General features: G+C 46.4%; 1 protein-coding gene across 2 annotated transcripts in view; it reads right to left on the reverse strand.

Annotated features, from left to right (window-relative positions):
• SIAE (sialic acid acetylesterase) overlaps positions 1–12,195 on the reverse strand; it is a 468,035-nt gene that overhangs the window by 234,822 nt on the left and 221,018 nt on the right. For both annotated transcript variants that reach the window (XM_069614537.1, XM_069614538.1), the window contains exon 5: positions 5,607–5,790. In XM_069614537.1, the coding sequence (XP_069470638.1) occupies positions 5,607–5,790 (184 nt within the window). The remainder of the gene's footprint in view (positions 1–5,606; positions 5,791–12,195) is intronic.

Genomic DNA, 12,195 nt, shown 5'->3' on the forward strand with positions numbered 1-12,195 from the left:
CACGCTGGTCCCCACTAGAGACTCTCCATATGTCTTGTAGATCGAACGGTTTGCAGATTTCCTTTATTTGGAGACCCCGCCTTAGATGGCGGCTGTTGTGTAGCCGGTGATCTGTCTCGCGTAGGGTCCATGACTGTGTCCATGTCTCCGCCCCAGATAATTGTTGCAGGGTCGCAGGTGGAAAGCTGAGTCAGTACCCAACCAAAGTTGTCGGGGCCATCCACATTCAGTGCGTATGAGTTAACGAAGGTCACTTTCTGACCGGCGATGATGCCGCTCACCAGGAGTGCTCTTCCCTCCACGTCTTTTGCTGTATGTAGTAGCCGAAAACTGAGACGTCTGTGTATGAGGATAGCGACTCCTCTCGAGTAAGTAGAATAGGATGAGAAGTATCTGTGCCAACCCCAGCTCTTGGCCCACATGCGATCTTTCCCTGGAGTGAGAGGAGTCTCTTGAATCAGGCCCACATCCACTTCGTGGCGTCTGAGGTAATGCAGGGTTTTCCTGGTCTTAGCTGGGTTGTTGCCGCCTCTTATATTCCATGTTAAGACATTGAATGGGGCGGTTTAGATTTTATAGAGGAACGCTTCATTGGTGTATTAGACGGTGGTTGTCTGGCTATGCTTAACCCAGTGTCTGGGTCGGTGCTCCGAGAGCGGAGGTCTGGGTGCAGCAACAGTTCTGATGGCGGGCAGGGAGTAGGCGGGGAGCCGGGCAGACACAAACCAGTGGGGCTGAACTTTCCTAGTAACTTCTGAGGACTCGAACTACGGGTTAACTCCAACAGGCTCGAGACATTACTCTGCATCGGGTGGGCAACCACAAACTGGCCCACCGAGAGGAGCCTCGTTAACCAACAATTAAACAACGTGGCCCATGGGGTCGTCCCACCAGGGGTCAGGGCCATCACCCTGGCGGAAGAACTCAACGTAGGCAATAAACAAATTAACAGTAGCTGTGCTAGGGGCGCACGGGGCCTCCCAGGTCTCCCCGCCCGACTGATGCTGCTTGTGGAAGTTTCAGTTTACTCTGAGTTGCTAGACAGCTTCTTGGATGCTGTCCTGATTTTGTCGTTTATGGAGGATTCCTGGGATTTCTTTCTCTTTGGGGTCTGGGGCGAGCTTGCTTCTGGTCTGGGCATCCTAATCGGTCCAGAAATAAGTTTGCTTCATCTGGGGTTTGGAAGAACTGAACCTTTCCTTCGTGCTGGACTCTGAGGCGCACTGGATATAGCATCGAGTATGCCAGTTGACTATTACGGAGTCTCTGTTTGACGCCGCAAATGTTTTTCGCTGTGTTTGCACTGCTGGGGAGAAGTCGGGGTAGAAATGGATTTTGTCCCTCTCGTAGTTTAAGTCGCCTTTCTCTCTGGCGAGCCGGAGTAAGGAATCTCGGTCCCTGTAATTCAATAGCCTCGCTATTATTGGTCTGGGAGGAGCACCTGGCGCTGGTCTCGACGTTGGGATTCTGTGAGCTCTCTCCACTATGAAAAGACGGGACAAAGCATCACTGCCAAATAGATTGATGCACAGAGCTTCTACGAAGTCTTCCATTTTCTCCTGCGTTTGCTGCTCTTTTAATCCGACAATCCTTAGGTTGTTCCTTCTCGACCTGCCTTCTAAGTCTTCACACTTGGCTGCGGTTATTTTGATCTGTGATTCTAGCTGGGAGACTTTATTGGTTAGAGTAGTTGAACTGTCATCGAGGTGCGACACTCTCTGCTCCATTTCGTTCATGCGTTCGGTATGAGAGTCCATGCGGTGTTGCAGGAGGTCGACTTTGGACGCAAGGCCGTCCATTTTATTGCTCAAACTGCCAATGCCCGCCTTCAGATCTAGGAGGATTTCTTTAATTTCAAAGGGGTTATCGGAAGCAGCGTCCTGGTGAAGCCCAATAGACGAGGGAGCTTGGTCCTCTTGCTGGAGAGGTTCCTATCGGGGTCGAGCCACCTTCGAAGTTCAGCTTCCTCTGGGATTTGTCATTTTTTCCCATCTTGGCTGCGAGGATGGGTACGAGTTATGTGGATTGAGGGTGGTTCGACTACTTCTTGGGCTTCTCAAGAGCCGAGTTGTGGACTTGGCTGGATGTTGCTGGATGTGACAAGTGGCCTTCGGCCATGAAGGGCGGAGAAGCAGACCCTCTCGTGTAGGGTGCGTTCCTGCCAAACCCAGCTCCTGCCGTGTGTTTCGGTGCAGGAGTGGCGTGTGTAGATAGCTGTTGGCCTCGCGGCCCTCTTTGATACGAGGGGGGGTGTCTTTGCTGGTATATATTTGGGAGGAGGAAGACTGCGGGTCTGCAGTTGGAGTTTGTGTGCCGCGGTGTGGGGACAGATGGTTATCCAATTAAGGGCGGCTTCTCCGCTGTAAGTGGCAGTTTTCGCCGAAGTGTGGAAGGTGCAGTTTGTTGAGGTGTTGGGAGGTGCTAACTGCTCTGTGCACGCGGCTGCCGTTCCGCGGGAGGTGCACCGTGTAGTCCGCCGAGTCCCTGCTAAGGTGTGGTAGCGCAGGGAGGGAGGGGGGGGAGGAGGGCCAGCCGCAGGCAGGGTCCGCTCTGTCTGGTGTCTATCGCGGCTTCCCCCCCTCTCCTTACCTTCGTGCCCCTGCACCGCTATGCTGGATCCTCCAGGCGAGGGCTGCACCAGGTTAGTGCGGGCGCGGGCAGTCCGGGCTGGCTCGGCGTGAGTAGGTGCAGGCAGCGGAGCCAGCCTCCCAGTCGCCGCGTCGCTGTGGCTCCCACTCGAACGCCGGCTCTGCGTGGAGGAGGGGGATCGAGGCCGTCACCCCGTTGGCGACCGCAGGGTGTCTCACGCTCGACGGCTCACAGCCAGGGAGGGCTGGCTGCCGGAGCAGGTAGGAAGGTCGCGGGCCGGGGGGGGTGACAGGGGGCCTGCGACACAGCTCGTCCCGCACGTCGCTGCCTCCTCCGCTAGGTTGTTGTTCCTCCCCTGTTGTCGGCACCGGCTGGGGGGGGAAGGAAAGGAGTCTGATGGTTGGCGCCCGCTCCTCGCCTCACAAACGCCTCGCTGCCGACATCTAAGGCGCCCGCCTCGGGCCCGGCACAGGGCGGCCGGGCCTACGCAGGCCGGGAGTGTTACGCTCGGCAACAGGGCTGCATGGGCCGATTTTCAGGATGGAGGGGCCGTTTTTCTTCCAGATTTCTTGTAGATGATACTGGAGAGGCCAACGTTTCAGGCACCGGGAGTCCGATTCGCAGAGACGCCTGAAACCGCAGGATTTTGCAGGATTGATGCGGGGCTAAGTTGGAGCTTAGTCCAAGGTGGCCATCTTGGATGGCCCTCTAGCGCCCTCTACCAATGTTCTTAAACATTGTTTGGCTGGAATTTAACAACAATCTTCATTTGCACCTCCCTGTACATTGCACACAAACCTGTGCCTGGAGGTCATGCCAAGAGCAAGACCACGTGCCAGGATCAATTATTACAAAGTATTATTTACTGATATTTAAAAGAAATTTGCCCAAATATAAACACATCAAATACACACACGGCTCGTTAGTTTAACCTCTGTAACAAACTGCCATGTAAAACCAGCAAAACCTACAAGATCGGAAGATCCATTTTTATAAAGGTCCAGTTTGTTGTCTTGAAACCACTTTGCTGTGCTGATTAGAAAAGCATTGCAATAGTAGAAGGAAATTAGTCCCTTCAAAACAGTAATCATGGAGAATGGAAAATGTTTTAATTGTGAGTAGCATTCTTTTTGGGGATGATCATGAGCCTGGGCCCTTTAAGAGGTTGAGGTGGACCCAACAGTGAGAGGAAGGCAATCAAAGTTTCTTAAACACTGCAGTTTTAATAGCTCTTTTGAGAGGGGATCCCAAGCAAGGCTTAAGTCTGTGGGTCTAAAGCACTCCAAAAACACCAAGCATATTTTCTTTCAATGCCCACTGGTTTGTTAGACCTAAGCAAAGCAGTAACAGGTGTAATATGAGTTAGGCATCGGCAAACCCCTTTTGGGTCCGTCCGTGTCGCACAAGATTCGAACTCATTTGAATTATAGAGTAAGCACACTTTTCTCTCTCCAAAATGCAAAGCAAATTGGTGCGCAAAGTCTTTGCATTTGTAATGACTCGAAAACTATTCAGACTTTAAAATGTAAGGACTGGTACTACCAGTCACCTGCACAGTGCTGTATGTGGATCAGGGGCTGGACTACTGCAATGCAACACCAACACCGTGACACATGCACATCACTGCAAAGGGTGGGAGGGAGACCAGTGCACCAGTAATAGTGGAATCAGAGGCTTCCTGTCTTAAGGATGGAGACCCATGGAATAAAATGAAGGTCTTCACCATTTCTGCTCTTTCTGCCTGACTCAGGCTGGAGGTCAGGCCGCAATGTCCCGCCCCAACAAGCAGCCTGATTCAGAAGGTGGTAGAGGAATTTGTGAAGTGAAGTGCCTAGCCGAATCCTCCACCCTGCCTGCAGCCACATGCCAACACAAAGATAGCTGGCTTGGAAGGAGAGGTGATACACCACAAACAAAAAAAAGCAACAGACTATAGGTGTGTTTGTCAGTGTGTTTGTGTTCATGCATGTGTGTTCAGTGGGTAAAGGTGGCAAGATTACAGGGGTGTAATAAGGGCAGCAAAGGTAGAATATTGGCAGAAATTGGCACAGGCAGCATGAAAATGTGTTTTTACAGGGGCAATTCTGGCACATTTCAGGCACTGGCAGCTTGCATATTTGCTTTACAGGGCAATGCTGGCATATATTGTTGGGCACTGGCAGCATTAAAATGTATTTTGCGGAGCAACGCTCACATATTATTTAAACAAGGCTCTGTATTTTTGTCTAGGTAATGAAAGTGTTTTGCAGGGCAATGTTGAAATGTAATGTTAGATACTGAGTTGGCAGCATGAAAGAGGGGAGCACTGGGATATTGGGCTTCCAGGCCTAAATATCTGCTTTAGGCACTGGTGGCATGAAATAGTGTATTCCAGGGCATTGTTTGCATAGAACGTTGGACACTGGCATTATAAAACCATTTCAATGCTGGCATATTGTGTTGACATGCCTCATTATCTGTCTAGGGTACTTGCAGCATGAAAATATGTTTTACTGGGCAACGCTGACATATATTGCTGGGCAGCTGCTGCAAGAAGAAATACTTTATAGGGCAATGGTCGCATATATTGCGAGAATCCTCATGTTTTTTCTTTGAGCATTGATAGCATCACAATGTGCTGCAAACCAATCCTGTGCACTGTTCCTGGCTTCTATTGGTGTTCTTCATGCGTTCCCCTGCATAACCTTTTGCAAATTGTACCCGCTCTCTCCTCATTATTTTCATTTATCCTGTAAATTGTGCTATTTCAACACTATTTGAAAAACAATTCTCACTGGAGAAACCCAGCAGCTAAATGTTTCGGGTTCGATGGATATTCTCACTCGTGGCAGTTTGCGGAAAACAATTATCCTCCCCTTCTCTTCGGAAATACACCAGCCTTCAATGAATAAACAAACAGCATAGGCTACATGCGCGTAAAAAGGTCTTGGATTAGATGGAAATCAAATCCGATCATTAATCAAAAGTATTCTTGAAAATAATCGTTTCCATCTATAACCATTTTATTAGATCCTTACCGTTCACCATCGTTCGGTAGACCACATTCATGAAGAGATCTTGGAGATGACCATGCTTCCACAGGGGTTCCTCCCCAACAGGACTCCACCAACCCAATGGGATACTTTAATGTGTCATACAAATAGCGTCCAAACAACCAGCAAACAGCAGAGAAGTAGGTAAATTCCCCATGCCCGAGGGTTTCTGTGAAAATAGAGGCAGACCAAGAATATTTAAGTACACTGGATGGGGGGTAAACAGTTTGAAAGAAATTATCATATTGAATAGACTATTTTTTCATCCAGGATCAATAGAGCAAGAAGGAGTTGCTTGTCTGTCTTTCATTAGTTTTTACAAACCTGCCTCTCTCTTGTGCACTAGTTGGAGTACTCGGGAACCGATCAAGGCTCCGATGTATTTTGCACTGCTCGGTCACCACACTTGCCAGTGTTCTGTAAGACTTGTGGAACAATCACTGCACAATACTTTTTATGTGTGAAGCTTATGATTGACAGGTTTATAAGCTGCACACCTTTGGTGGTATGCTTACTGCACCACTGGACGGCCAGACAGGGAAACACAAAGGCACACACTTGGTATGAGGCTGGCTAGGCATTGGTAAATTAGTAGAAAAGCAAGTAGTGTAACTGTGGCCCGAGCAGGCAACAGGCAAGTGGGGGCATAACACATAAGGATTTGGAACGTGCAAGAGAAAGAGGTCCACCTATAGTGTTTTTCCTTTGTTTCTCTCAGTCAGAACATTTAGAAATCACCTTTGTAAAATCATTGCCTCTACCTGCTGATCTCAACTTCACTGGTACCGATACCCAACACCTATCTGAACCAATGCTACTTCAAGAAGGACCCAACATTAGAAAAACCTCAGCTATGAACAGAATTTGGTTATTTCTTTTCCAAAGTTGAGTCCAGGACTGAAAGTCTTTTATCCCTTCTGGTCTGACAGAGTTTTAGAATAAATAGTCTGATCTTCCATAGACTGAAGGTGCCATCATGGTACATAAAGTGGGATTTTATCCTTAACGTAGGCAGGAGCAGCCCCATGGATGCATTAAAGGATGATGCAAAGACTTTGTCTACTATTAGCTTTGAGCAACCCAGAGTCTGCTAATAGGTTTTATTGAAGTTCCCTTCCGGAGAAGTGGACAGTCACTAAGGCTCTCCGTCCAACTGCACACTTGTGCAGGGGCATGAAAGACAAATCAGACAGATTCTACTGATATTAAAATAGCATCTCTTGTGAAGGGCCTATGCCTTTATCAACTACAACATCTAAGCAGATAAGTCGAGATAACAACTTGACAGGTTTTTCAAAAATCAGGCAGTGATGGGGTATGAGCAGAGAATGATTCTTCCTCTCAGCAGGTCCTACTACATCTTCCCTTGGCTAAGAAGAAGCCAGATAGAGTTCACCCCGGCTGATATCATTCTGGCTTCATGAATGTACGATCATACCAAGCTCAGTTTAGTTGTAACTGCTAACAGGTGGTAAAATGAAGAGTTATGATCTAAATTAAAAAGGAACATTTCCGTAATGCTGAAAATGGTTATAAAAAGTAGCGACACCTAGTTCGTGCTCCTTTCACACTCATGCTAGGGCATTATTGGTGATCGTCAAACATGTAGCTCGGCATGACTCACTGTGCACTGATGTCTTTGTGTCAAGCTCTATCTGCCCAGGAATGGTTCATTACTTTTTTTTAATGGCAATATTCAGGTGCCATTTATTCCAGTTTAGCACCAGGGTACACAGGGATCAGAAAACCTTATTTAAAAGGAAGAAAATTAGTGTACGTTCAGCACTAGGGCATATCAGAGACTGTGGAAGCTCTTCAGAACTCCGTGCCCCACATGTTTATGGGTGTAGTGGGCCACCTGGAGATGTACAACATCAACCTGTTGGAAACACTTCCAACCAACCGGTTCTAAATCAACACCACAGATCCCTGTAAACCTATGCATGTGAACAGTACTCTGTACAAATAAACTTTCACCCAGTTTAGAGCTGCCCCAGTGATTCCCATGAACTCTTCTAGGCACTGAAGGAGATGCATAGTGGTTGATTGCATCAAATGTCTTGGAGAGTTTCAGAAGAATCAAAGCACATGCCTTCCCCTCCTTGCTAGTCTTGGGCATGTCTTCATGGTCAACCCAGACAGTGGTTTTCGTACCTGTAATGGGATAGAAATCCAGATAAACACTCAGAAGGCAGAATTGCTCAGGGTAGTTTGGGAGCAGTGCAGTCACAGTAAATGCATGTGATTTACCAAGCAAAGAAGGCCAGAGATAGGTCTGGCGTTAGCTAGAATTTCCTGATCTCCAAGAGGCTTCTTTGGAACTTGAATGATTGCATGTTGTATCTTAAGATGAGTGATGTGTTGATGAGGTTGTTCACCAGTGGTGAAATTAAAGGGATGCTGAGGATCACTTTGTGATCTACCAATATCTGAGGAGGATGTAGAGGACTTGATGATTCAAGGTGTTTGTCACTTGCCAGATCATGAAAGGGACAGAAGTCAAAGAGCAGTCGAAGTAGAAACGGGCCTGGTGTATCATGTTGGGAGAGAGATTCAAGCGCTAGAGGCTTGGTACAGATGGTCTTGATTTGGGTGTGGAAGAACCGCATAGCGGTTGAGGGGGGGGCAAGGAGTGGGAAAACCATCTCCTGAAGGTCTGAAACAGTTCCTTCATGAATTTGTCTGCAGTAGTGTTGGGATTATGAAAGGATGCCTTCCTTAGACCCAAGATGTCTCCCTTGTAAACTCTATTGTGGATATTGCAAGTTCTGCAATTCAAGACCACTTTGCTTTTCCTCCTTCAATTCAGATTCCAATCCCCAACCAAATTTTGCAGCATTTGGACAAGTGACTAATTGTTTGTTTCCTTATTGCATTTTATTTCTTGGTTGTTTTCCCAGTGGTGTTCATGTTTTGCACACATTAGTCGGAGAACCAATTGTCCCCTCTTGCTCCATTCATGTGCAAGTTTTTTATAACTAGCAGAAATCTTTTATAGCGAGATATTTAGAATACCCTAGGTAGGGAGATCTAGTGTAACACTTTTGCAATCTCAGCCAATGTTTGGATTTTTTGTCAGAGTGCCTGTTTCTTCTATGTTCAGGCTGAGATTTGCATGCCCTTTAATATCACCTGCAGCTAAGACACATCCCCCTCTCGTTGAGTTCCTTAGGTTTTCTTTGTAAAATCTGAAACTGACATAAAAATGAATCTATGAAGCAAGTAGGCTGCCTTCAAAGAAAGACACCTTGTTTCCCCATCCTTAAAGGTGTTGGGGTACTACAGTATGTTCCCCACCTGTAGGAAACCTAGGAACCACTTGCTGTGTTTGGGTATTCTTCCCAACATGGTCCCAATTATGGGCATGCTTCCCATGGCAGGCCTGCTTTGCTGAACTCTGGGGTTGTTGACCTGGAGTGGTGGTTTTAAGGTGTGAAATTGTTCCCACAGAAGGTTTGCACACAGAAGGGCCTTAACATGCTTATCCTAAAGTATGCAGAATCCACAACACAGCAATAAATACAAAAGGATCTTATTACAGGTTTTGAGATAAGTAAAAAAAAAACAGGCGAGAATGGTATTATTTCCTGCTCCTTTAGTGATCCTCAATATGTGCTATTCAGCCCCTAATAGGGTAATGCCTCCATCAAATTCATGTAGGTATTTCCTCCCAAATAATTAAGGTATGTGAGGGCATCACGAAGCAAGACAGACGACAGGTGCAAAGTTCATAATACAATGGTTTATTAAATCAAATGTCAGGATGGTATGGCCTAACTCGCCTATGCTAAGGTGGGATTTCCCTGCCTCAACGAAACTATGGAAAGTCTGAGTTAAAGAGTTCAACTTAAAAGTCTGTCTGTGTCCAAAACCTAAGCTTGCCCTCACAACTAAAGCTAAACAACATGTAGGGATGTCACTAATCAAAAATAATGATGTTCAACATAAAGTTCTGAGCTTCGTCCAGCTCTTAACTTCCTCTTCAGCTCCCGTCCCAAAGTTCAAGAAAGTTCCACAAAAAGTCTCAAGATTTACCTTGTTCAAGTTTAAATAGTTCCACAAATTCCTCAGGGTTCAATTTCCCAAGTTCAAACTATCAGTTCACACAAAAGGGGTATTGAGGCCCTATCCTTAAGACAATATTTGTATTTCATCACGTTTTTTGGGTTCCCTTCCCAAAGACTTGAACGTAGCAACTAATGTCTGTTTCAATGCTTCAAAGTTCAACGTAACTCTGGGTCAACCTGTCCCTTCTTCTGGTTTGCATCACTATCTCACTTGCAGTGCTTCTCCTTGGTTGGTTTCACAATGTCTTTATCTTTGACAATATAGGGCTCACTGGTCTAGGCGCAGTTGTTAGACCACACAGTTGAACCATCACAGGCCGGGCAACCAGGACCCCATAGGCTCCTCAGCCCACGCAGATTCTTCAGCATTCGCCCCGGTGTACAGATGTACCTTCACTTGGCTTCTATTTGTTGGCCTCTGGACTTTATGTGCAGTTTTATACTCTTCTGGCTTTTCTCAGTTAGCCCCCGGGCTTTTCCACATTGTATCACACACCTCTTGTCAGTCTTTGGCCTTGCCACATTTCATCAGTTCATAAGATTCACTTTGTGGTGGTCTAGGTCATGCCCCACCTTTATTTGCACTCCTTTACACTTGCTCTTTTCCCCATAGGTTGCTTCTTTTCTTTTAAGCTTGCACTAGTTATTTGCTATGCGTAAAAAGTTGTATTTCAGTTCAGTATTCAACATGTTTTAATTTCAGGTTTTCAATCAATTCGGTGTTCAATATACATCGTTTTAGCACCATTTTTAACTTTAATTCAGTTCAGGATTCACTATGCGTAGTTTAGTGCTATTGTACACTTTCAATCAGTTCGGGATTCAATATGCATAGTTTAGCGCCATTTAAACTTCCATTCAGTTGGGTATTCAATATATTTATATATTTCATCTCGGTTTGAGGCTTTCATTCATAGAGCATCTCAATATTCATGTGCAGCCCACCCGGAACGCCGCAGCATCGGAGTGGCTTTCCCAACACACACTGGTCTTTTGCGTCTGGCTCCGGTGACTCTTGCTAGTTCCTTTGACTTCCCAGACTGGCGCTCCAACCTCTGCGATCCCCGCTCACACACCACTTGGAAGTATACATGCGCTGCAACTTTGTTGCTTCTTGGTAGACACGGATGCGTCCTCTTTACCTCTTGCTTGTTCGCAGCCCCAGCTGCTCAGACTTCATCACTGAGGCTTCCCCACCCCGGGGATGTCCACCTTCAACCTGGCTCCTCTTCAGGTCCCACCATGGCTGCCTCCTAACAAGAAGGGTTCCCTTGTCTCTCCTACACAGGCCTCCCTGTGTCTCACTTCTCTGATCCACTGGTCTCCATTTATACACCTGCAGCCCCTTGTCAGACTGCAGGTGTGGATGCCTAATTAGACTTGCCTGACCATAGGTAAAGGGACATGCCTGGCACTCACAGTACTCTGCAGGTATCTTCCTTGTCCCAGTACTAAAGTGGTGACATGAAGGTGAAGTGTTCATTACTCCTAGTAACCTCTTCCCCGTCCCAGTACTCTCAGATGTCAAATATGGGGAAATGACAGGAACTGCTTTCTAGTAACCCACAAAAGGTTGTAGTAGTGTTAGGTTGGTTCTCAGTAGGAAAAGGGGGATACCATGTCTCACCTGTGGGCACCTCACTCCCAATTCCCAAGGACCCTCCACCCAGATGTTCCTCGCTCGCTTCTCCACCCCCAGGGTCAGGATCCAAGAGCAATGACCTTTCTCTGGCCACCTGAGAAGATGCTCCTGGGGGTGTAGAAGTGAGAACACACTCCGGTTTCTCACAGGTATTGCCTCGGGTATTACCACTAGAGGAAATATGTCCATTCCCCAATTAAATCTATTGGGACTTTAGAATGGAGAGCAACACAATCCCTGAATTGGGAGTAACGAAACTGCCCAATGGGGAGTAACAAAATCTCTGAAACAAGTGAAGGATCACCAGTTACGACTGGTGAGAACTATAATTCTGTTTAGGGGAAGCAGCAGTGTAATATCTACAACATTGTAATGAAGCACAAGGTATCATCACTGCACCTCTATACAATTTAAAATAAATTAATATGTATGTTTCTTTAATATTCAGACGCTAAACCATGGGAAAGAATATACATTTCTGTAATGAAGGCTTTAAAGTGACGAGCTTCACAGGGTATGTGAAGGCATCACGAGTCATACACAGACAACAGTTTCAAGAATTCTCAACAAAACTGTATTGAACTTAAAAGGCAGGGTGGAGTAATGCCTAACTTTCCCAATGCTAAGGTGGGATTTACCCTACCTAAAGAAAACTAAGGATAGACTATAATAATAATAATCATAATCATAATAATAACTATGCCAGGAAGTCCAAAGTAAAACTTCTGTCCGTATCCATAACCTATACTTGCCTTCACAACTAACTGCATACAATGTGTAGGGATGTCAGCATCAAAAAGGAATAGTGTTCAAAGTAAAGTTCAGAGCTTAGCGTTTTGCCTCTTATTCAGCTCCCCTTCCACAA

The sequence above is a fragment of the Ambystoma mexicanum genome, chromosome 9, assembly GCF_040938575.1.
Source record: "Ambystoma mexicanum isolate Mex_15411 chromosome 9, UKY_AmexF1_1, whole genome shotgun sequence".
NCBI classification, from domain to species: Eukaryota; Metazoa; Chordata; class Amphibia; order Caudata; family Ambystomatidae; genus Ambystoma; species Ambystoma mexicanum.